The sequence below is a fragment of the Mobula hypostoma genome, chromosome 8 (genome assembly GCF_963921235.1).
Source record: "Mobula hypostoma chromosome 8, sMobHyp1.1, whole genome shotgun sequence".
Lineage (NCBI taxonomy): Eukaryota > Metazoa > Chordata > Chondrichthyes > Myliobatiformes > Myliobatidae > Mobula > Mobula hypostoma.
The window spans coordinates 103,127,639-103,153,559 of NC_086104.1; the positions used below are offsets into that span (position 1 = coordinate 103,127,639).

General features: G+C 39.6%; 1 protein-coding gene across 2 annotated transcripts in view; it reads left to right on the plus strand.

Annotated features, from left to right (window-relative positions):
- The window catches only part of LOC134350801 (PHD finger protein 10-like), a 41,530-nt gene that overhangs the window by 4,873 nt on the left and 10,736 nt on the right, over nt 1–25,921 (plus strand). The window contains exons 3-4 of one of the 2 annotated variants that reach the window (XM_063056501.1): nt 906–1,036; nt 19,594–19,677. In XM_063056501.1, the coding sequence (XP_062912571.1) occupies nt 906–1,036; nt 19,594–19,677 (215 nt within the window). The remainder of the gene's footprint in view (nt 1–905; nt 1,037–19,593; nt 19,678–25,921) is intronic. The other variant, XM_063056502.1, reaches the window with a different exon arrangement.

The window sequence follows — 25,921 nt, forward strand, 5'->3', positions numbered from 1 at the left end:
CCAACATCTCTGCACACTAGCATTCATGCATCTTGAGTTCTCTGATCCTTATCGCTCCACTGTTGTCATCTACATCTTCAGATTTCAAATCCCAAGAACTGGGCTCGTTTTCTGCCTGTCTCTTTAGGTTTCATTGTTGAATATTTCTTTAAAACCTCCCATTTCAACCAAACCTTTTGGCTATTTGTCTTGATGCTGAAATTCTATTTGACAATGCTCCCTGCAAAGCCCCTTGCAACTTTGAAGGTGCAATATACCCTACTGTGCTAAAGTCTTAGGCACGTATATATAGTTAGGGTGCCTTAAGAATTTTGCACAGTACTTAAGTAATTTTATGTATTGCACTGTACTGCTGCTGCAATAAAAAATAGTCATGACATATGTGAGTGATGATAAAGCTGATTCCGATATGGGTCGCTATTGTGGACTGAGAGTGGGAAGGGGATAGAGAGAGGAGAATCATAGTTGGGAACAGGAGAAGGGAGAGTGGAGGGAGCAGGAAGCACCAAAGAGACATTCTGTAATGATCAATAAACCAATTGTTTGGAATCAGATGACCTTGCCCCTGATCACTTCTTCACCACCTGTCCCACACTCCTCCTACGGTGCTCCATCCTTGTCTTTCCCAACGTCCTTAACTCCTGCCAGATTTACAAACTTGCTCCCCGCTCCACGTTGACAAACACAGTACTGTGCAAAAGTCTTGGGCACCCTAGCTTTATATATGTGCCTATAACTTTTGCACAGTACTGTAAATAAATTTATTGTTGTCGTAATCTCATTGAAGAGATGTTGTTCGCCAATTTGTACCATGTCATTTCCAATTGGACCTATTAGAACATTAGCTGTTTAAACTATAAAATTCAACTGTACTGGAGAAAGTTTAAAATAACTTTTCTTCTCAGCTCAACCTATTTTCCAGCAGAGATGTTGACGGAGTATAAATGGCCAGGTGATGATACAGGAGAGTATTATATGCTGCAGGAACAAGTTAGTGAATACCTAGGCGTGACTTCGTTCAAGCGAAAATATCCAGGTAGGCGGTGATTTTCATTTTAATTTTGTTTTGTTTATTAATATGTATTTAAAGGCTATGCATACAGTGGAGTTAATTGGAACACATTAGCACCAGTACAATTAAGCGGCTGCCCCAATTTCCAATACTACTACAGTACTATAAAACTGTGTATTGTTTCTAATACACATTGAGCACCCCCTATCCGAAAATCCAAAACTGGAAAATTTTTTGAATGCTGACATGATGCCATTAATGGAAGGTTCCTAGCAATGCGCAGGTCTCTGCACCCCACAGACAGTTCTGAAAAGTGACCTCACATACCCCTTTTCAACCTTTCAATCTTTTGTTGCTTACATAAAACCTCAAAAGAGTAAAATGCAAATACAGTATACTGCAAGCTTTTAATAAAAGCACAGCATGGTAGATGGAGACTGAGAGCCTGTCGTGTGTTGTTCAACAATTGATTCAGGTATTCTCCCGATGCTGCTGTGCTGCTTATCTTACTCACTGTATTTTCATCATATTAATGGTATGTAATCACTTTTACTGTTAAGTTTATGTGTGTGATGAACAAGTGTAAGACAAAGACTGGTTACTGGTAGCACATAAATTCAGAGTTGGGAATGATGGCAATATCAAACAGCCACTGACTGCCCACCTGGGCAGCTGAGGTAGTGATACCTACCTTTAGGTATATGCATAAACGGTGTACGTAATGTAATTTTGTGTTTAGACTTTGGTCCCATCGCTAAGGTATCTCATTGTATGAATGCAAATATTCTAAAATCCCCCCAAAAAAAAATCAGATATTCGAAACGCTTTTGCCCCAAGCTTTTTGGATAAAGGGTGCTCAGCTTGTAGTTATTGATGGAGGGATTCATCCAGTGTCTACGATGCCATGTTCTTTTGATTGACCGTAAATGAACAAAATCAGCGCAGACATTTCATTCAGATAGTGGACTTCCTCCATACAATCCTTTTAACAATTTCATCTTCCAAATCTTCATTTTCACTGTAATATTCAAGGTGTTTGTCAAAATCTTCAAATTCTTCGTAGTTTTTATCTTGTTGAAGTCGTGAAATCATTTCATTTTCACTCCTGGTCATTTCTGGCATCTTCAAGCCCGAATACAGCTGTACTGAATTGTCTTATTGCTATTTCTCGCTAATTATCAGTGTCAAAAATCACTGCTTTTCAAACACAGGCACATACAACCTATGCTATTGTCTTCCTGCACGAAGTAGTGTTAGAAAATACTACTTTTTAATTCGGCGTCCATCGGCCCAGTTGAACAACATAACACAAGCACAATGCAACTGCTGCAACTCTAACTACAGTGTACTGTGTAACGGCAACGCAAGTACACGTGCTCTGTCACTAGTTGGAAACTTTTTGGCAACAATCTTCTGTCCCAATTAAGTGGCAATATTATACCAACTAAACGAAGGGAATCCCAGTTTTCTCAATTAGTTTTTGTTCTTTAAAAGTTGTCGCAAACCAGTGGCTACTCTGATTAACCACTGTAATTGTAAAATTACCTGAAAGTTTATGAATCCAATCCTAACCTGAATTCTGCATGGGAATGTTGGTGCCTCCCCTCAACGACCTGCCACCATCCTGTGGGATTCTACGCACTTCCAATTGATCTCTGGAATTGCAAAGCTGTACTTTGCTCTTTGGCTTTGTTTCTTCACGAGACTCTAGTATAGGCTTCCCATGCAGGTTGAATAGCACAGGAAATACATAACTATTACCGTTAATGGAGAAGTCCAGTTGTGAGGGGTTTAATTTACACTTAACTTTGTTTTCCAGCACTTTGAAATGTTGCAAGTGTATGTTTAACATATTAAATACGAAAAGTTTCGAGTGTACAATAACTTCTATTTTTGAATGATGAAGGTATTCAGGGTTTTGTTAGCTTAGGGCTTCACCATTAATCAGTGTTTTTGTTCTTACTTCTTTTGTGCTGGGTTTGTTCTTGCCCTGAGAAGTTCAGTGAAAGCATGGCAGGCGCTCGTGATAAGTGAGGCCTTGGCCTGTTCCTGACAAAGAGTTGTAACCAATGTTCCGTCTAATTTGTAATGACCAGTGGCACAAAAATCTTGCGCTGTGCAATTTTTTGCCCAGTGACAACATGTGCGCACTGAATTTTATGTATAGAGGTATTCATTTTAAACAGTAGCTAAACACTGTCAACACGAACTTCGATCTCCTCTAGGTTTGTTCGTTTTCGCTCTCGTTTATTGGCACTCTCACAAAACATACTTAGCAGGTTTTGCAGCGCGTTTTCTCACTGGAGATTTTGCACACCATCCATATGTGATTTGCTTGCTAAATGATGCTTTGAAAAGTTAAGTTTCCAGCTATCACTCCACTTCTTTCCACTTGCAAATTCTCCATCAACTTTTGCATCATGACAATACTCACAGTAACACCAGTTTCTATGTTGTACATAAATATTTCTCCTAGCTGCATTTTCCTGACCTCATGAGCTTTCGGTGCAACAGCTTCTTCTGTTTCATTAAGCCATTCCACTGTAAATGAACTAGCAGTTCTTTTGCGCTTCACGCCCTCTGCTTCTTTGGAATTTGACATAGTGAATCGATAATTTCTTCAATAAAACAGTATAAATAAACCAGTTCTAAAATCTGCAGACAAATCATTGCAAACTCCACATTGTCAGCAATGTCTGGATCAGAAACTGGAGACGGAAATGTGATTGTGTTCTATCGTGAAATATACTTAACATGCCAATGAGTTAGAGGGCGACAACCTTTTGTGCGCAGTTTAATTTCCTTTGTGTGCCAGTAGCAAATAATGTGAGGACGCACAGCTTAGTGGGAACGTTGTTTGTAACTATCTGGAATGCTTTTTGTAACTTTGGAGGAATCTCTACAAAGCTCTAGAAGTTTGTTAAAGTTCAGAGTTAAATTATTATTAAACTACATATACGTCACCATATACCCTGAGCTTGCAGGAATACTCAATAAATCTACAATGGGATAATAACCACAATAGAATCAATGATAGACCACACCAACTTGGATGTTCAACCAGAATGCGAAAGGCAACAAACTATGCAGATACAAAAAGAAAGCAATAATAATAAATAAATATGTGATAACTATTGAGAACATGAAATGAAGAGTCCTCGAAAGTGAGTTTGTGGGTTGAGGGAACAGTTCAATGATGGGGTAAGTGAAGTTGAGTGAGGTTATCCCCTCTGGTTCAAGAGCCTGATGGTTGAGGGGTAGTAACTGTTCCTGAACCTGGTGGTGTGAATCCTGAGGCTCCTGTACCACCTTCCTGATGGCAGCAGTGACCTGGGTGGTGTGGTTCCTGATGATGGATGCTGCTTTCCTGTGACAACGTTTCGTAAAGAAGTGCTCAATGGTGGGGAGGGCTTTACCCGAGATGGACTGAACTGTGTCCACTACATTTTGTAGGATTTTCCGTTCAAGAGCATTGGTGTTTCCATACCAGGCTGTGATGCAGCCAGTCAATATACTCTCCACCACACATCTTTAGAGTTTGTTAAAGTTTTAGGTGTCATGCTGAATCTTCGCAAACTGCTGAGGAAGTAGAGGTGTTGCTGTGCTTTCTTCGTAATTGCACTTACCAAGGAATTTAAAGTTTCTGACCCTCTCCACCTCTGATAAGGTCAGGCACATGGACCTGTGGTTTCCTCTTCCTGATCAATAATCAGCTCCTTGGTCTTGCTGACATTGAGTAAGAGGTTGTTGTTGTGGCGCCACTAAGCCAGACTTTCTTGTATGCTGATTCATCACCACTTTTGATTCGATGTATGACAGTGGTTTCGTCAGCAAACTTGAATATGGCATTGAAGCTGTGCTTAGCCTCACAGTCATAAGTGTAAAGCGACTGGAGCAGGGAGCTAAGCATATGGCCTTCTGGTGCACTTGTGCTGATAAAGATTGAGGAGGACATATTGTTGCCAACACCTGCTCCACACTCTGACTTGATTGGGGTCTACAAGTGAGAAAATCATGGATTCAATTGCACAAGGAAGTATTGAGGCCAAGTTCTTGAAGCTTATTGATTAGTTTTGAGGGATGATGGTATTGAATGCCGAGCTGTTGTCGATAAGCAACATCCTGATATTATGCATCTTTGCTGTCTGGATGTTCCAGGGTTGAATGGAGAGCCATTGAGATGGCATCTGCTGTTGAATTTGCCTGTAGGCAAATTGAAGCAGATCCAAGTCGCTTCTTAGGCAGGGGTTGATATGTTTCATCACCAATCTCCTATGTAACCCTCTCACCAGAGCTAACTCTGCTGACAGCCATGTGACTCACTGGTGAGAAGGCCTCCTTCCATAAGCAGCACGTGTGGAGTCAGTATGATTTGGGTTCAACCAAACAGGAAAGCTAGGATGTTTTGATTAAGGAACATTGATTGTAGTGAATGCTCTGTAAATACTGTCCCATGCAAAGTTATCACTTGCCAGAAATATAACAGATTATATACCGGCATAAAATCACAAAGGGAATATATTTACCAATATTTTGACTTTAACAAACAGTTAACAGATAAAGAAAAGAAAAATAAAAGGCCCATTCCAGTTAAGCCAGTCTAAATGTGCACGTAAATGTTGACACGAGATAATCTTCAGATGCTGGAAATTCAAGCAACACGCACAAAATGGTGGTAGAACACAGCAGGCCAGGCAGCATCTATAGGAAGAGGTACAGTCGACGTTTTGGGCCGAGACCCTTCGTCAGGACTAACTGAAAGAAGAAATTAGATTAGATTAGATTCAACTTTATTGTCATTGTGCCGAGTACAGATACAAAGCCAATGAAATGCATTTAGCATTTGATCAGAAATGCAAAGAATAGTGTTACAGGTTTCCCCCACCATCCGAAGGTAGAGCGTTCCTATGAAACGGTTCGTAAGCCGAAATGTCATAAAGCGAAGAGCAGTTACCATTTATTTATATAGGAAAATTTTGTGAGCTTTCGCAGACCCAAAAATAACCTACCAAATCATGCCGAATAACTCTTAAAACCTAAAATAACAGTAACATATAGTAAAAGCAGGAATGATATGATAAATACACAGCCTATATAAAGTAGAAATAATGTATGTACAGTGTAGTATCACTTAGCGGAATTGGGAAAGCACGGAGCACACGGATGATGGTGTGTTAGACTGAGTCGTCGCAGGTTGGGTGGTGCAGTGGCCCCCACCCTCCGGGCCGCCGACCCGATACATTGCCGCGAAGAACGCAGCAGTAGCCAGGAGGCACACAGCACATCTTTAAGGAAAAAGCTGAAATAAACATGCTAATTAATTAGGTGCTGCCCGGCACGTAAATGTCGGCCCAGATCAGTGCCGACTGCATCGCCTCTGATCTGGGCCGACAATTACGTGCTAGGCGGCATCTAATTAATTAGCATGTTTATTTTGGCTTTTTTCTTAAAGACGTGCTGTGTGCCTCCCAGCTACCGCTACATTCTCCGCGAATCAGTACAGTGTCTGTCCGGGGCCCGGGGTTTGGGGTGGTGGGACACGGGGGTGTCATCTCATCGTCAACTGGGGCAAGTAGCTCATCTTCTCCTATGACTGCCCGCCTCGATGTCAAAGGTCGAGGTTCGTCGTCTGCTCTGGAAGGCTTGCTTGACTGCTGAGCCTTGCGCATTTTTCTATCATACAGTTGTTTGTAAGCATTCAAACCATCTTGCAAATATCCCCTAAACCTACGTACCCTTTCAAAAGTAAAGTCGTACTTTATCATTGCAGCGAAAATCTCACGCAGTTGCTTCACTTTCGCTACTGCATTCGGTTTCGATTGTTATCCTTCCCTCTTCCAATTGCATCAGCTCTTCATCTATCAGTTCTTGGTCATGAGATGTCAAAACCTCTTCAACATCATCTTCGTCAGCTTCCACAAGCCAAACTCACTTTGTCCTTGCTTCGCTCACCATGATTGAAATGCTTAATTACGTCTAGTTTTACGCTAAGTGTAACACCCTTACTCTTTCAGGCTTTTCCGACACCTTAGAACTCACCTTGCAAACGGCTGCTCACAGACACGTGTTTAAGCAATGCCGTTCCGAATCTGGGGGAGAGCGGCTGCTCGGGGCACGCGCTGCCTTTTATTGCACGCTGATTTTTTATTGCGCACTACCTTTCTTCATAACAGTGAAAACACCTTCTGAAAGCGAAAACAGGGTACTAATGTAGGTCTTTCGTAACAGTGAGGTTTCGTAAAGCGAACGTTCGAAAAGCGGGGGACACCTGTATTTACAAAATAACTGCAAATAAAAAGTGCTACAGCACACAAATATAAAAGTACTGAGACATTGCAATACGGATGCAATGCTGCTTAGTGCTGTGATGTGAGGTTCAGTAGGGTCACAGCCTCAGGAAAGATGCTCTTCCTGTGTCTGCTGGTGTGGGAGCGGAGGCTCCTGTAGCGCCTACTGGCCGAGAGGAGAATAAAAAGTCCATGGTTAGGGTGAGATGCATCCCTGATAATGCTTTTCACCCTTCCCAGGCAGCGTTTATAGTAGATAGTCTAATGGTGGGCAATTGGGTGCCGATAATCCGCTGGGCAGCTTTCACCACACGCTGGAGTGCTTTGCGGTCCGATACAGGACAATTGCCATACCACACTGAGATGCAGTTGGTGAGTATGCTCTCAATGGTACAGCGGTAAAAGTCTGTCTGTATTCTGGGCCAGAGGTGAGCTTTCTTGATGCTCCGCAGGAAATAAAGACGCTATTGTGCCTTTTTGATCAGGATGGAGGAGTTCAGGGACCAGGTGAGATCCTCGGAAATCGTAAGAGATTTGAAAGGGGGGGAGGGGGAGATCTGAAAAGGAGAAGACAGGAGGGGGAGGGATGAAGCTAAGAGCTGGGAAGTTGATTGGCAAAAGGGAAACAAAGCTGGAGACACAGGAGAAAGAAATGGGGAGGGGAGCACCAGAGGGAAATGGAGAGCAGGCAGGGAGTGATTGTGAGAGGGAAAGAGAGAGAGAAGGGGGGGGGGAATAATAAATGAATAAATAAATAAAATAGGAGATGGGATAAGAAGGGGAGGAGGGGCATTAGCGGAAGTTAGAGAAGTCAATGTTCATGCCATCAGGTTGGAGGCTACCCAGACGGAATATAAAGTGTTGTTCCCAGACAGACTATAAGGTGTTGCTGAATAAGGTGTTGTCATAAATGTTGAAGCTTGTTTCTATAGTGGTTGGGTGTTTCACTTTACTCACATGCTGAACCCACGTTCTGTGTGAAAGACACCAACCACAGTTTGAATTTCCCTCGAAGATCATCTGAAACAAACTGGCTAACTTAGGAGTATAGGCACTTCGTCCTTGGAACCACTCGTCAGCTCAAAGAACTTCTTTCAATGGGGTCTCTCCTTCGAGGGGCATTCTGTGGCATCTTCCCTGGTGCTCCGCTCCGCAGCTCCTGCCAAAAGACCCCGAACCAGACTACTGTCCTTCAGAAATCTGATCCCACTCAGCTCCCTTAGCTTCCCACTAGAGTTACAACACCTTACCAGGACAGACCTGATTGGCTGACACAACATTCCTAAGTTGGGCAAATGGTTCCTTATCTTTGGCCAAAGTCAAAACACTCTTACTAACAGGACACATTGCTTTTGCAGAAAACTGCTAAAATAAAAATACCTCACAATCTTAACCAGGACATTACACTTAAAACACTTCATAACTGTTGATGTAAGTGCTACTGGATGAAAGTCATTGAAGCAAGTTACCAAGTACTTCTGAGGCACTGGTACAAGTGAAGTCTGTTTGAAGCAGGTGGGTACCTCAGTCTGCTGAAGTGAGAGATTAAAGATCTCAGTGAACATTCCAGCCAGTTGATAAACATAGGTCTTTAGTACTTGGCCAGGTACCCTGTCTGGGCCATATGCTTATCGTGGATCCACCCTCTTGAAGACTGCTCGCATATCGGCCTTAGACTGAAATCACAGGATCATCAGGTGCTGCGGGAGTTCGCGATGGTTCCTCCATGTTTTGACAGTCAAGGCGAGCATAGAAGGCTTTGAGCTCATCTGGAAGCGAAGCCCTGTTGTCATCTATGCCCTTAATTTTTCTTTATAAGGGGTGGTAGCACTCAAGGCCAGCTTCAACTGTCAGGCATCTTTCTTTGATTCAAGTTCAGTCTGGAATTGCCACTTTGCCTGTGAGATGCATCCATGATCCATGGTGCTGGTAGTTGGTAGCTTTTGCTCTTATACAGAATTAGTGCTATGGTTAAAACAGTGTGAACATCCCACTTTGCTCCTCCTATTTGGACTGTTCCTCAGATCCAAATGTCATTCAGCATCTGATTAGAAATCTGAACAGCAAATTGCCTGTGGCCTCTCAAAACTATGAATCAAGGATCAATTACCTCAATTACCTCAGGTGTTTTAATTCATTGTAAACTGAGTGGTTTGTTGAAACCTATAACCAAGAAACCTTTTTGTAGGTCCACCCTCCTGAATACTACTCACATGTTGGCCGCAGACTGAAATCACAGGGTTTTCGGGGTCTTAGAGCCATGACAATAACATTCCAATCTTTTATTTTGGTCCTTCAGCAATGAGGAATCTCAAACACAGGGGTTCCCAACCTGGGGTCCACGGACACCTCAGGTACTACCCCTTAACCATCAGGCTCTTGATCAAAAGGGAATAGCTACACTCACTTGCCCATCCATTGAGAAGTTCCCACAACCAATGATCTCACTTTAAGGATTCTTTTTTTTTGTTTTTAAATTTTTTTTTGTTCAGCATAACAAAACTTTCAATTTCCAGGTACATTTACATTTCTTCCCCTCACAGATATCAGCTATCAAAACAGTTCCATCACCACCACATCCTATACAAAGTCCTTATTAGTATAGCAGAAGGTTTACATCTACATATTGTAGAAAAGATTGCCATGTTTTATGAAAACTATTTGTTTTTGAGTGTACCATACATGTTTAAAAAGTCCGAAGGAATATATTCCATGATTAATTTACGCCAACCAGAAAGTCCAGGGGCCTTATCGGATATCCAACAAAGTAAAATGTTCTTCCTCGCACAAAAAGTCAGGATGTTAAAAAGTTTTTTCTGATGTGCATTAATAATAGGACTGCTGGGTAAGCCTAAGAGAAAAGGCATTGGGTCCAGTTCAATCTCCATCTTCAGAATCTTTTCCATTTCACCCAAAATGTCACTCCAGTATGCCTGAAGTTTGGGACAAGTCCAAAAACAGTGGGTGAAAGTTCCAGTATTTACATTTAGAATACATTGGAGAAACCCCCGTCTTAAATTTCGAGAGACGATCTGGAGTCAGATGGGCTCTATGCAGAATGTTGAGTTGCATTGCTTTAGTTCTATTACAAACTGAAATTTTCTAAGCATTATCACAAATGTTTTTCCATGTTTCAGCTGTAATTTCTACTCCCAGCTCTTCCTCCCAGACCCTTCCCAGCTGCTCAGCCTCTCCACAAGAACATTCCCTCAGGATGCTGTAAAAAGTACTGATGGAGACTTCACCCTTAGAACAAAACACCCTCTTTTCTATGTCAGAACTATAGAAACCAGTTAACAATGATGTTTTTTCCTGTATATAATCTCGTATCTGAAAGAAAAAAGATCCTTGCTGGGTATGTTGAATTTCTGTACTATTTGACTAAAAGATATCATCGTTCCTTCATCAAACAAATCTCCTAGATGGAAAATACCCTTAGAAATCCAAAGTTCAAATCCAGGATCCAATATGCCAGGCTGAAAATCTGGGCTGCCGGTTATTGGAGTGAAGGGTGATATTTTTGCTCTGTTGCCCTCAATTTGTCGCACTGCCCTCTAAGCCTTGATTGTGTTAATTATTATTGGATTGTGACAATATTCCTTAACTAATTTCATCTTATTGAGGAAAAGCAAATTAATAAGAGGACATTTTGTTTGTGAGGCTTCAATGTCCAGCCAAATTGAGGAGGGGTCCCTGCAAACCCAGTTAACCACATAAGATAAAAAGGAACTTAACTGATACTTTTTGATGTCTGGAAAATCCAGACCCCCTAGACTACTGCGAAGCTGTAACTTAGATATTTTAATAAAGGGTCTTTTTTTGATCCAAATGAAAGAAGCAAACCAGCCATTTATTTTTTTAAGTGTTTGTTTGGTGAAAATGACTGGAATCATTCGTATTGGGAAGAGCAGACAAGGAAGAATGTTCATTTTGAGCAAGGATATTCGGCCAAGCCAAGAAATGGGAAGAGTGCACCATCGTTCAAGATCCTGTTTGATTTTGTCAAATAACTGTGTTATTTTTGAACAGTTAGCTTTGAAGAATTGATTAAACGTAGGTGTGATGAATACACCTATGTAAACGAAACCTGTCTGTGACCATTTAAAGGGGAAAACACCCTGAGTGTCAGGTACCTGCTGCAGATTCCCCAGAGGCATAGCCTCTGATTTAGTAAAGTTGATTTTATAACCTGAAAAGACGCTAAATGAATTAATGCATTGTATAAGGTGGTGCGCTGACATAGCAGGGTTTGATAAGAAAATTAGAACATCATCCGCATACAATGTAATTTTAAGTGACTAGTCCTTTGTCTGGAGCCGATATTTTGGAGTTTTGCCAAATAGCCTCAGCCAATGGCTCAATCGTTAGTGTGAAAAGTAGTGGTGATAAAGGGCAGCCCTGCCGGCTGCCCCTCAAAATACTAAAGTTATCCGACCTAATACCATTAGTAAGAATCGCAGGCAGAGGGTCTTTGTAAAGAACCTTCACCCACTTAATAAAATTATTGCCCACACCAAATCGTTCTAAAGTGAAAAAAAGGTACGGCCATTCGACACAATCAAAGGCCTTTTCTGCATCCAAGGAAACTACCAAGCCGTCCACTGCCTGTTGCTGACATGCCTGAATCACATTAAGTAATCTTCTGATATTGTTAGATGATCTACGGCCTTTTACAAAACCCGTTTGATCCTCTTTTATGATAAAAGGTAACACAGTTTCTAATGGCAACGCTAAGGTTTTAGATAAGATTTTAAAGTCAACATTTAACAATGAAATAGGCCTGTAGGAGGCACAGTCTTCAGGGCTCTTTCCTTTTTTAGGAATTAAGATATTAATTAGATATTAGCTTCTCTCAATGATGGTGGGAGGAGACCACAATTAAATGCATGATTGAACATGTTTAGCATAGGCTCTGATAATAACCCTGTGAACTCTTTATAGAATTCACTAGTGAGTCCATCAGGACCAGGGACCTTCCCACTTTGGAGCTGTCTCACAGCTTCCTGTATCTCATGAGGAGCATTGAGGAGAGACTCTTGTTCAGAAGAAATGCCTAGGAAATTTAAATTCCTGAAAAAGGACTCCATCCTAGATTGTCCATCATTTCATTGCTCAGATTGATACAATTTAGAATAAAAATTCTTAAACACAATATTAATCATTTTAGAATTACTAGTGAGGGCTCCTGTCCCATCCATAATTGAAGCAATAGTCTGAGAGGCATTTTTCTTTCTAGCTAAATAAGCTAAATACCTACCTGGTTTTTCACCATGTTGAAACAACCTTTGTTTAACATATGTCAATTTTCTTTTGGCTGCTTGTGTAAATGAAGAGTTTAGTGTACAGCGTAGGGCTGTGATATTCTGTAACTTGGCTGCAGAAGGCTTATTAATATAATCCTTTTCAGCTGCCGCAAGCCTTGCTTCCACTAGGCACTACTGTTCCGCAGCTTGTCGCTTCTTACTAGCAGAGTAGAAGATAATTAATCCCTTTGCATAGGCCTTAGCGGTTTCCCAGAGCATCGATAGACTATTAGCTGATTTGGAATTAATAGATTGGAAGGTTTTGAATTCGGAACTAAAGTAGTCTATAAACTTATTATCTTTTAGAATAAAAGGGTTCAGCCTCCAATGTCTAGATCGTGCTGAATTATCTATGGGCTTAATATTTAAATATATTGCTGCATGGTCAGATATAGTGATATTTCCAATTGTGCAGGATACAACTAAGTCTAGGAGTGTTTTGGGGGTTAGAAAAGGATCAATTCTGGTGTAACACTTGTGTGGATTAGAAAAAAATGTGAAGTCTTTGTCTGAGGGATATAACAACCTCCAGACATCCACAAGTCCTATTTCTCCACAAAAGCCCATGATTTGTTTGGACTGTGAGAAGAGCAATGGGGGATCACTAGGCACTCTGTCCATCAATGGGTCCATGAGACAATTAAAATCCCCACCTACAATAATGTTTTGTATTGAAAAGCTTGTAAGTTTGGAAAAAGCATCTATTAGGAATTTGAGAGGATGAGCTGGAGGGCAGTAAACATTGAGAATACCGTATTCCTCTTCATATATTGAAGCCTTAACAATCACAAATCTCCCATAATTATCCTTAATGCAGTCTAATAACTTAAAAGGTAAGTTCTTCCTAGTTAAAATGGCCACCCCTCCCCCACTCCTGGCATTAAAAGATGAAAAATAGACTTGATCAAATCCACTGTTTTGCAGTTTTAGATGTTCCTTGTCATTTAAATGTACCTCCTGCAATAAGGCTATATCCACCCTCTCCTTTTTCAGGTTTAGTAGGACTTTCTTTCTCTTGATTGGTGAATGATTCCCCTTAATGTTCCAAGTGCACAATTTTAATATATTACTGGCCATAACCCTTTATAGCAATCATTTGACTCCGGAGGAGAAGAAACCCAACTTAAGATCAGCTGAGCGGCAATAAGTGAACAAAAAAAACCCACACAAAAAAAAACAAAGCGCCAACAGTGCTGAACAAAAGGATTTACCCCACACTTAAAGAGGACATCTGAACCTTCGAGCACCCCATATTCTGCCCCACTGCCACTATGGCATTTAACCTAGTCAAAAATGAAAACAGGGCCCGGCTTTGGAGCCAGCGTACGATGAGCTCTTTCCACTTTAATGCGTCCAGCCTTGGTTTCCAAATCAAGGTAAATAGGCAGCCAGCCCTCAAAAAACTTCACTGGCTGGCTGCCTTCTGTATCATCAGGTAGACCGATGATCCGTATGTTTTTCCTCCTGTCTCTATTCTCAAGATCATCAATATGGTCAGACAGGCTTTGAACTTGCTTTCCCAGTGCCCGGATGTGGCTTTGGGCACGATCAGCTACTGTCTCTACCGTGGAAACTCTTCCCTCGGCCTCGGTCATTCTTGTATCAAGATTTTTAAGCTCCAATGTGTGGTTTTGGAGTATTGGAGAGAGTGGAGCCAGCTTCTGGTCCATCATTTTGGATATGTTCTCTGTAACTTCCTGAATTACTTGACGAAAAGCAGGGTCCAGCGTGTTAGCAGAGCAGCCCCGGGCAAGCGCTCTGTGCAGTCCGTCGTGGTCATCTTTTTAGTACTTTTCAATGGCGTGGTGTTGGAACAGCTCAAAAAATACTCATCAATGTTCATGTTATTAAATCCGACACTTGGGCATTTTAAAAAAAGTTGAGACTGATAGGTTTATATGCGAAATTATCAGTGTTGCGGTGCTGAGCTCAGCAAAGCAAACCTTTCACTGCGCTGCCATCTTGAAATCCCCACTTTAAGGATTCTTATGATCTTGTTATTTATTGCTATTTATTTATATTTGTATTTGCACAGTTTGTTGTCTGCTGCACTTTGGTTCACCTTTCATTGATCCTGTTATAGTTACTATTCGTTAGATGAATCTCAGGGTGTATATGGTGTCATATATGTACTTTTATGATAAATTTTACTTTGAACATTAGTTAATGGTAGATATCTAAAAAAATGTGTTCTTGATAAATTATATTTATTAGATCATTGTTCAAAAGACATAAGGAAACCATCTAAAAATAAATCCAAAAACCGTGAAATACCCTTAATCTTCCAAATTTGAAAAGCACGATCCGTAAAAGAGGGAGGAAAAAATATGTTACCTAAAATAGAAATCGCTAGCCCAAATTGGTTAAGATCAAAAAATTTTCTGAATTGAAACCAAATACGTAAGGTATATCTAACTATCAGGTTAGATACCTGTTTGAGGCGTTTCAAATCAAAAGGAAGAGAGGAACCTAAAACAGAGCCAAGTGTATAGCCCTGAACAGATTGTAATTCCAATGCTACCCATTTAGGAATGGATAGTATATCCTGGTCAAGTAACCAAAATTTCATATGTCGAATATTAATTGCCCAATAATAAAATCTAAAGTTGGGTAATGCTAAACCTCCATCTCTCTTAGCTTTCTGTAAATGTATTTTACCCAGTCTCGGGTTTTTATTTGGCCAAATAAATGAAGAAATTTTTGAGTCAACTTTATCAAAAAAAGATTCTGGAACAAAGATTGGCAATGCCTGAAATATATATAGAAATTTTGGCAAAAAAAACATCTTAACTGCATTAATACGACCAATCAAAGTTAAATATAAAGGAAACCATTTAGATGAAAGTTGAGTAATATGGTCAATTAAGGGTAAAAAGTTAATCTTAAATAAATCTTTGTATTTACATGTAATTTTAATCCCAAGATATGAAAAATAATTATTAATCAATTTAAATGGAAAGTTATGATATAAGGGAAGTTGTTTATTAATTGGGAAAAGGTCGCTCTTACTAAGATTTAATTTATAACCTGAAAAGAGACTAAATTGTGCTAATAACTCTAAAACAGCAGGGATGGATTTTTGAGGATTAGAAATATATAAAAGTAAGTCATCAGCATAGAGTGATATTTTATGGGACTTTAAGCCCCGAGTTATCCCAGTAATATTTGGAGATTCTCGAATGGCAATTGCAAGAGGTTCTAATGCAATATCAAATAATAAAGGACTAAGAGGACAACCTTGTCGAGTGCCTCGAAAAAGAGGGAAAAAAGGTGAGCTTAGAGAGTTAGTATGGACCGAGGCCACAGGAGAATGACATAACAGTTTGATCCAGGATATAAATTTCAAGCTAAAATTAAACATTTCAAGCACCTTAAATAAGTAAGGCCATTCTACTCTATCAAAAGCTTTCTCAGCAGCTAAAGAGATAACACACTCAGGAACATTTTGTGAGGGGGTATAAACAATATTTAACAGTGTGTGAATGTTATAAAAAGAGTAACGACCTTTAATAAAACCCGTTTGGTCTTCCGAAATAATAAAAGGAAGTACTTTTTCTAATCTGTTTGCTAATAATTTAGAAAAAACTTTAGAATCAACATTTAATAAAGATATTGGTCTATAAGATGCACATTGAGCAGGATCTTTACCTTTCTTTAATATTAGAGAGATTGACGCTCTATTGAAAGATTCAGGAAGTTTACCAAGTTTTAATGAAGCCTCGAAAACCCTACAGAACCAAGGGATTAATGAAGGTGCAAAACATTTATAAAATTCTACGGTAAACCCATCAGGGCCAGGAGCTTTCCCCAAATTCATAGAGGAAATAACATTCTTAATCTCATCAGTGGTAATTGGAGTATCTAACATAGAAGACATATCCTGTGAAATCTCAGGGAAGTCTAGGTTATCTAAAAAATCATTCATATATTTAGAGTCTCGAGGAGACTCTGATTGATATAAGGAAGAATAAAAATTACAGAAGGTTTGATTAATCCCCGCATGATCAAGTATCAGTCGGTCATCTTGATTATAAATCTGATTAATTTGAGATTTAGCATAATTAGACTTCAATTGGTTAGCCAGCAGTTTGCCAATTTTGTCACTGTGTACATAAAATTCACTTCTTGTTTTCTTTAATTGGTTTACAATCGAGGACGAAAGTAATAAACTGTGTTCCATTTGACATTCAGTTCTTTGTTTATATAACTCCTCAGAGGGAGCTGTAACATATTTCTTATCGATTTCCTTAATCTTGTCCACAATTACCAACTCCTCCTGCTTCAGCTTCTCCCTCAAAGCAGCAGAATACGAGATAATCTGACCATGAATATAAGCTTTAAAAGTATCCCAAAGAATGTTCACAGAAATATCCTCTGTATAGCTGATTGTAAAAAAAAGATCAATCTGTTCATTCATAAAGTTAACAAAGTCCGCGTCCTGAAGCTACAGCGAATTAAAACACCATTGTCTATTATTTTGTGTATTGGCCTGAATTTTAATAGAAAGCTTAAGTGGAGCATGATCCGAAAAGGTTATAGAGTCATAATCACATTTAATCACTGAAGAAATAAGACGAGAGTCAATAAAGAAATAATCAATTCTTGAATAGGAATGGTGAACATGTGAAAAAAAAGAAAAATCCTTTTCCTGAGGATGCAAAAAACGCCAAATGTCCATCGACCCAGAATCAGAGAGGAATGAGTTAATCAAAGTTGCAGATTTATTAGGTAAGGTCCGTAGAGGAGCCGAACGGTCCAAAGCTGGAGATAAACAGGTATTAAGATCTCCGCCCCAGATCAATGAAAACTCATTCAAATTCGGGAACTGATTGAATAATGATTTATAAAATTCCGGACAGTCCATATTAGGAGCATAAACATTAACCAAAACTACCTTTTTATTAAATAGTAGACCACTAACCAGTAGAAATCTACCATTCGGATCAGAAATAATACCATGTTGTATAAAAGTAACTGAGGAGTCTATAAAAATAGAGACGCCTCGAATCTTAGCGTTGGAGTTCGAATAAAACTGTTGTCCCTTCCAGAATTTAAAAAAACGTAGTCTGTCCCCCCTCTGCACATGGGTCTCTTGTAAAAATAAAATTTGTGCTTTAAGTCTCCGGAACACTTTAAAAACTTTTTTCCTTTTAATAGGATGATTAAGACCATTAGTATTCCAGGAGACAAAATTAATAACAGACTCCATAAACCCTAAAGTCAACCCGCAACAAGGAGGATTGACGATAGGCTCGACCCATGAACCCGGAAAGGGAACAGAACAAATAAGAGATACCGGGAAGGAGAATGCAACCAATACTTCAATAGTGTACATAGCCCAAGAAGAAAGAAACTAAAACGTGAAGCCCCTCCCACCACCTTTCTTCTTTTCCAATGCTTCCTCCTACATACATTTTAGATACTATAATTAACCTTAATCCATGTCAGAAAGGTGCATCGGCTATGATTTATAATATTATTATGAAACTTAGGAAAGCTCCATTTGATAAGATTAGGGTAGATTGGGAACAGGAATTGGGGTCTATCATTTCCGTGGATGACTGGGGGCAGATTTTACAATTAGTCAATACTTCCTCTATTTGTGCTAAACATTCCCTAATTCAATTTACAGTTGTTCATAGAGCACATACGTCCAAAGATAAATTAGCTCGCTTTTATTCTCATATTAATCCTTTTTGTGATAGATGTCCGGGGCAGATAGCCTCTTTAACTCATATTTTTTGGTCTTGTCCTACTCTGGAAACTTTTTGGAGAGACATTTTTAATATTATTTCCAAGGTATTGAATATAGATATCTCTCCTCACCCTATTACTGCTATCTTTGGACTACCTAAAATTTCCAGTAATCTTTCTCCTTCAGCCCGTAGAATGATTGCATTTCTTACTTTAATGGCGAAAAGATGTATCTTACAACATTGGAAAGAGCTTAATGCTCCAACTACCTTTTTTTGGTTTTCTCAGATGATATTATGCTTGAATTTGGAGAAAATTAGAAGCAATCTTTATGATTCCTCACTTAAATTTGAACAGACCTGGAAATCTTTTATTCAATATTTTCACTTAATGTAATTTTTTTTCTCCTCTTTATTTGCTCCATATTTATATACCCTTCTTGGTTTTTTTTTACGGTTTTTAATGGAGGTCGGGATTGAGGACGTGATTTTAAGTTTTTTAACTCTGCTTGGTTCCAAGTTAGCCCATTGCTTTGCTTTGCTTTTAGTTAGTTGCACGGTGGTTTTTTTGGGTTTTTTTTTTTCCCTTTTCTCTATTGGTATATATATATAAAAATTAGTATACTATTATGTTACCTTAGTATGTTATGTTTAAATTACATTGTTTGTATCATTTTTTTCTGTATTAATATCTCCTGTAATTTTATTATATTCTAACAGTGTATTAGTGCCTTTATGGCTTACCTTTTTGTATACTTAGTCAATAAAAAGATTTAAAAAGAAAGAACATTAGTTAATGGTAAGGCTCCATGGCATAAAAGAGGTGGGGAACCCCTGCCCTAGGAGAATATGTCAGGTTTTAATCCACAACAACCCATTCTCGAGCTGTCAACTGATGTGGAGTTGTTGATTAAATGTTTCCAGCTCTTGTAGTTTAGAATGTTCTCTGATTATATGCAATAAACATCCTTGCACAAACAAATGATGTCTCACTTGTGAAAGGGTATAATAGGCCTTAATTATTATTTTCCTTGTTATGGTTTTGTTCTGAACTCACTTTGTTGCACGTATGTATATGCATCTGTGGTTTATCTTCTCAAAAGTCACAATGAACATAGAACATTTCAGCACACAAACAGGCCCTTCAGCCCACAGTGTTGTGCTGAACCAATTAAATTAGTGATCAAATAGCCAACTAAACTAATCCCTTCTGCCTTCACAATGTGCATATCCCTCCATTTTCTTCACATTCATGTGTCTGTCTAATATGACTTTTTAAAATAAATGTCCTTTGACAGATCTGGAACGACGTGATTTATCGCACAAAGAGAAGCTTTACCTCAGAGAGATGAATGTGATCACAGAAACACAGTGCACCTTAGGTAAGCTGTCCACCCACTTGTCTCTTTTCAATTTGTGTGGATAGAATCACTATATTAAATTTAATTCCAGTTTTACGTTTTTAAAGATAATGACAGTGTTCATGCCGGGAATGTGGATGCCACTTGCAAGGCCGGCATACATCGTATAATCTTTAAATACTCCTTGAAATTGAGAAGTTTCCTAGACCACTTCAGAACGTGGTTAAGATCTAGTAATGTTGGTTGGCCTAGAATCTTGTTCAGGTTAGTAAGTATGCCTTCAGTGATGAGGCTTTCAGGTGATAAGAGTATGGAACGAGCAGCCAGCAGCATGGTTCAATTTTAACATCTAAGCAAAGCTTGCATAGGCCCATGGATGGGAGCATTATGGAGGGCTATGGTCGGGATGCATGTCAATGGCATTAAGCAGATTAATAGTTTGGCCCTGACCTGATGGACCAAAGGCCTGTTTCTGTGCTGCAGTGTTCTATGACTCTATAAGAATTGCCCAAGGCACCAGGTGATCTTATTCTTTGAAATAGTGCCGTGGAATATTTTATGATTAGCTACACACATTGCTTGATTGGGGCCTAAGAAACAACATTTTGCCTTAGAGAGCCAAGCTATTGAGCTACATTAGAGATCTTTATCAGCAACAAAAATATTTTTTAATAGTTAGAAATTCCAAGCAGAAGTTGAAATATGTCAATGTTTGCCCACACTTGCCAGAATATGTGGAATATGCTTTGTGCACACTAGAACTGCAGGAGAAAAAATTTGACCTCTGTTGGAATTTTAACCAGCATTCTGTGGTTGTAATCAATTTAGACCATAAGACATTGGAGCAGAATTTGACCATTCAGCCCAGTGAGTCTGCTCTGCTATTTTGTCATGGCTGATTTATATTCCCTCTCAACCCCATTCTCCTTCCTTCTCCCCATAGCCTCCTACACCCTTACTAATCAAGAACCTGTCAATCTCTGCCTTAAGCGTACCCAATGACTTGGCCTCCTTGGCCGTCTGTGGCAATGATTTCCACAGATTCACAGAAATTCCTCTCATCTCTGTTCTAAAGGTACTTCCTTCTATTCTGAGGCTGTGCTGTCTAATCGTAGAATCTCCCACTATTGGAATCATCCTCTCCATGTCCAGGCCTTTCCTCTCTACTATCTAGGCCTTTCAATATTCAGTATTTTTCAATGAGATCCTCTCTCATTCTAAATTCCAGCAAGTACAGGCCCAGAGCCATGAAACACTCTTCAGATAGGTTAACTCTTCAAAATAAATGTATTATCAAAGTATATATATGTCACCATATGCTACCTTGAGATTCATTTTCTTGCAGGCATTCACAGTTCGAACAAACAAATACAATAGAATTAGTGAAAAAGTACACAAAGACTGACAAACAACCACTTTGCAAAAGAAGACAAACTGTGCAAATACAAAAAACAAATATTAATATTAATAGGTAAATAAATAATACTGAGAACATGAGTTGTAGAGTTTTTGGAAGTGGGTCCATAGGTTGTGGAATCAGTTCTGTATTGAGGTGAAAGAAGTTATCCTTGCTGGTTCAGGAGCCTGAAGGTTGAAGGATAGTGATTACTCCTAAACTGGTGCAGTGGGACCTAATACTCTCGTACCTCCTTCTGATAGCAGCAGTGAGAAGAGAGCATGGCCTGGATGGTGGGGGAACTCATAACTCTTTAAATTAACTGTTTAGAATTCAACTCTTTATGCAATGATAGAGCTCATTGCAGTTGAATTACTCTATTAGAAGACTGATAGGAGTTTTGTTCGTAACTCAGCACGATTTTACAAAGTTGGGGTGTAAAAACAGAGTTTCAATTGTTGTCAGTTTCCCGCAGATTACAGAAGGGGTTCCCAATCTGGGTTCCATGGACCCCTCAGTTAATGGTAGGAGTTCTTACGATTAAAAAAGAGGGGACCCCTGGATTACAGGGACTGTCTGTGTGTCATCTAGGAGCTATGGAAAGATGGATTTAAGTGGCTTCCTTAACAAAAGCTTAAGAACCTACTTGTGTCATTAATAAAATGATGTACCATGTTTCTCATCACAATTTGATGTCAGGACGTTTCTCAGGGCCATTATTTGAGCTTGCTGTTCGATTTACTGGGACAGTGCAGTAGTGTAACTGTTAGCGCAATGCTTTACAGCGCCAGCCAACTGATTCAATTGCCGCCATGGTCTGCAATGAGTTTGGATGTCCTCCTCATGACTGTGTTGGTTTCCCCTGAGGAATCTGGTTTCTTCCCACATTCCAAAGTCAAGGTTGATAAGTTGTGGGCATGCTACGTTGGCACTGGAAACAAGGCAGCTCTTGTGGTCTGCCCCAGCCCATTCTTGGACTGCAAAAGTTGCGGTTCGCTCTATGTTTTAAAATACCTGTGACAAATAAAGCTGATCTAATCTTGATTGTTTTGTTTAATAAAATGCTTTAAGTTGCTTTATTTAAACAAGATCAGTACAATCACTTGTGGGATCTTTTCAGGCATCTATCAGGACATTTATTTTAAGGTGATTTACTTTTTGATGTCTGTGCCTTTTCCTCTATGGTGCTTGAGTCAAGTCTTCTCTAGTTTAACTTCATTTCTCCAGTCTACTTGGTAAGAAGAATAAATTAATGCTTGAGAGTGATTTTTCGGCTCCAGCTGACATCTCTCAGGCCGTGGATTGGAAAACATGGACAGAATATTTCCATTTATGGAATAATCTGTAAATGTGGGTCATAAATAAAGCAGTTACTAATAAATCCAGAAGGGAGGTAAGGAAAGACTTTACTCAGGGAGTGCTGACATTGTGGAATTTTCTGCCACACAGAACTAGCTGGGCTATTTACAAAAGGAAGCGAGATATATACGTGAGAGAAAAGGGAATAGATGGATTCAGATAGAGTAGTTTGAATTGAAAGGGAGGATAAGCATTGGACCTGCCAGCATGAATTATCTCTGCTTTTGGTCTCCTCATAATATTACATAAATTGTCACACAGATGCAGAGACCAGTCAAAGTCAAAGTAAATTTATTGTCAAAGTATGTACATGTCACCATATGCTACCCTGACATTCATTTTCTTGCAGGAATTCACAGTAGAACAAAAAAATGCAGTAGAATCAGAGAAAAACTACATACAAAGCTACTGACAACCAACCAGTGTGCAAAAGAAGACAAGCTGTGCAAATACAAAAACAAGTATTAATAATAATAATTGGGTAAATAAATAATATTTAGAACATAAGTTGTAGAGTCCTTGAAAGTGAGTCTGTAAGTTTTAGGAATAGTTCAGTATTGGAGTGAGTGAAGTTATCCTCTCTGGTTCAGGAGCCTGATGATGAAGGGTAATAACTGTTCCTGAACCTGGTGGTGTGGGTCCTGAGTCCTCTGTACCCGCTTCTCGATGGCAACAGCAAGAAGAGAGCATGGCCTGGGTGGCAGGATGTAGTTGTGAAAGGAAAACCCAAGAAAACTTTTCATTAGCGGGAAACACAGTAGAACATCGTTTCTATAAATGGAGGAATCCCAAAAATAATATGTGAGCTGGAGTACAAAATGCAGTTTGGATATGTGACGTAAATCTCGCAAATCCAGTTGTTGCTTACTGGTTCACTTCAATTTAGTCACGGGCACAACAAATTTAAAACCAGCTGTAATATTATTTTTACAAAAGCCTGTATCAAAATCAAAGTTGAGTTTATTGTCATCTGCACAGGTGCAATGAAAAACTTGCTTGCAACAGCATTACAGGTACATAGCATCAGATAAGCAGCGTTCACAAGAAAAACATAAATTGGACAGAAATTATACACAATGTTTACAAGAGTACAGTTAGAACAGAACACTACAGGCCCTTCAAGCCATAATGTTGTGCCGACCTTTCAACCTGCTCTAAGATCAATTTGACCCTTACTTCTGTCGAGCACCTTTTCACTACGTCCTAGAACAAACAACAAATAACTCAGAGTGGATCAATCATAAGCACATCTATTTTACTTGTAGCAAGGGGAGACCATCACTGCACAAACAGCAGCAATAGCCTCCAAAAAACAGATACAAGTGCAGGCACCCACACTTTAGTGCAAGGAAAGTGTGCATTCTGTCCTTCTTAGTCAGTACACTTGGCATACTTCCAGTAACGCATCTGCTGGTCTGCGGTTTGTCAAGGACACAGGTTCCACTGGCATAATGTTGCATGAACACTATTAGTATAGCACTCTGGTACAATAGAGGTTCTATTTTGTTACAGATAATAATGCCGTTTTGTTACTACAAGTACATTTCCACATTCCCTCCTTTTTGTCATTTCATGACAACATTACATTTCACCAAATACATTAATTGAAATGTGTGTGTTTGTGTGTGTGTGTATATATATATATTCTACTAAGCCCGCTGACTGAGGTGGCAGCTACAGTGAAAATGTTGGTCAGTCTGTAAGGCCTTCATACTTCTTTTATTACCAGTAAAGTAGATACCATTGTCGCTAGAGAATTTCCAAAGGACCCCGAACCTTGGGATGATTTCCTTCCAATAAACATTTAGCTACTGTAACTGCATCATTCTTTCTACAAGGAAATGTTTTAACCCATTGTGGAAAAAAAAATCGGTAATGACCATTGCATATTTATATCCTTCACACAAATCTAATTCTATAAAATCTATCTGTAAATGCATGAATGGTGCATTAGAGGGTGATGTATGAGATTCTTTCACCTTCACTAATTTCCCTGGATTTTGGAAAATACATATCATACATTGTTCCTAAACATTGTTTAAAGTTTGCAATAAACCAGGGGCACACCATATTTAATTTATACGATCTATCAATCCGCTCTTTAGCCTCCAGGGAAAGAGGGTACTGTGCCCTGTGGGGGAGTGGAGTATTCGAGTTGATGGTCACTTTATGCAGTTCATCTGTGACCATCTTAACCCTTCCATTTGGCTTGTCAGCCCAAAGTTGTGGTGGGACTTTGGAGAGTAAAGGTTCCACATCAGCATTGAACAACAACCCTCCTACAACTTCCTGTTCAAAAGCTGCCTCTGCTCCCAGTGTACTAGGGAACAATAAAAGGAAGCCCTTACCTCCTTCCAATTGCCACAGGCTCCATCCAGTTGTTTCCAGGACCTTCTGTCATGGCATTCTTTCCAGACCCTTGAGTACTAGTCCGGCAACGTTTGCCGCCTTACCTCTGGAACTGGTGGGGTTTCCTGTTCTGATCTTGTATCATCCACCAAACTTCGTGGGGATATCACACTGCTGCCACAATCACCCACATATATTTCAGAAGTGGATAGAACGATTTCCTTACCGATATAAGGGTCCAAATTCTGATGCATGAAATGGTCATTTACTGCTGTCATCATAAGCCATACTGTGAAAATAATAGTGCCATTTACCGAGTTGTAGGTCTAGACAGAATCTAGAGAAATCTCCAGAGGCTTTCAAGGCACTCTCGTAAAAATGTTCCAAGCTCCATGATTAGTGGGTAGTGAGTTACTGCCACTTACACAAAATAGGTTGACTACTACTACTGAAATTGTACAGTCCATAATGGCTCTCTGGTTTATGCACACTAAGTCCCTCAGGAGTGCAGGTATTAGTAGCTCGCATTTTACACAATGAACCTCTTCCACGTAAGTACAGGCACATCCGGGGACAGTAGAAAGGCATAATATAAATTCTGGTCTCCAGTGCTAACCACCACCAGATCTGATTTCAGAACATTAACAGACTGTCTCCCTATTGCAGTTATACAAATATTATCCTTATCAAACTTTGGAGTACAGTCCTCCTCTTTCATCAAAGAATAGGTGGCTCCTGTATCCACCAGAAATGGCTTGCTTTGTCCATTTAACCCATGTAGGCAATTCTTCCACTGATCCCTTTCCATAATTATTAAACATAGACCATGCTGGTGTCCCTGAATTTGGGACAGGGAAGGACTCTCCTTGTCCCATTACTACCACTTCCTAGTCTCTCTTTCTCACCCTATTTGCTGTATTTTTTCTTCCTTCTGTTCACTGCAGCATCCTGTGGGGATTAAACACAAGCTTACTTTCCACAAATCTCACTCTTTCTTACTCTTTCTATCAATGTATTCCTGACATGCCTACCGTTCACATTTGGTGCGTCCTTGATGCCAGAGTTGTCCTCACAGTCTAACTACACAGATTTTGGGTGTCTCTGACACTCTTAACATTCAGATTTTGGGTGTCTCTGATTCTCTAACTATACAAATTTTGG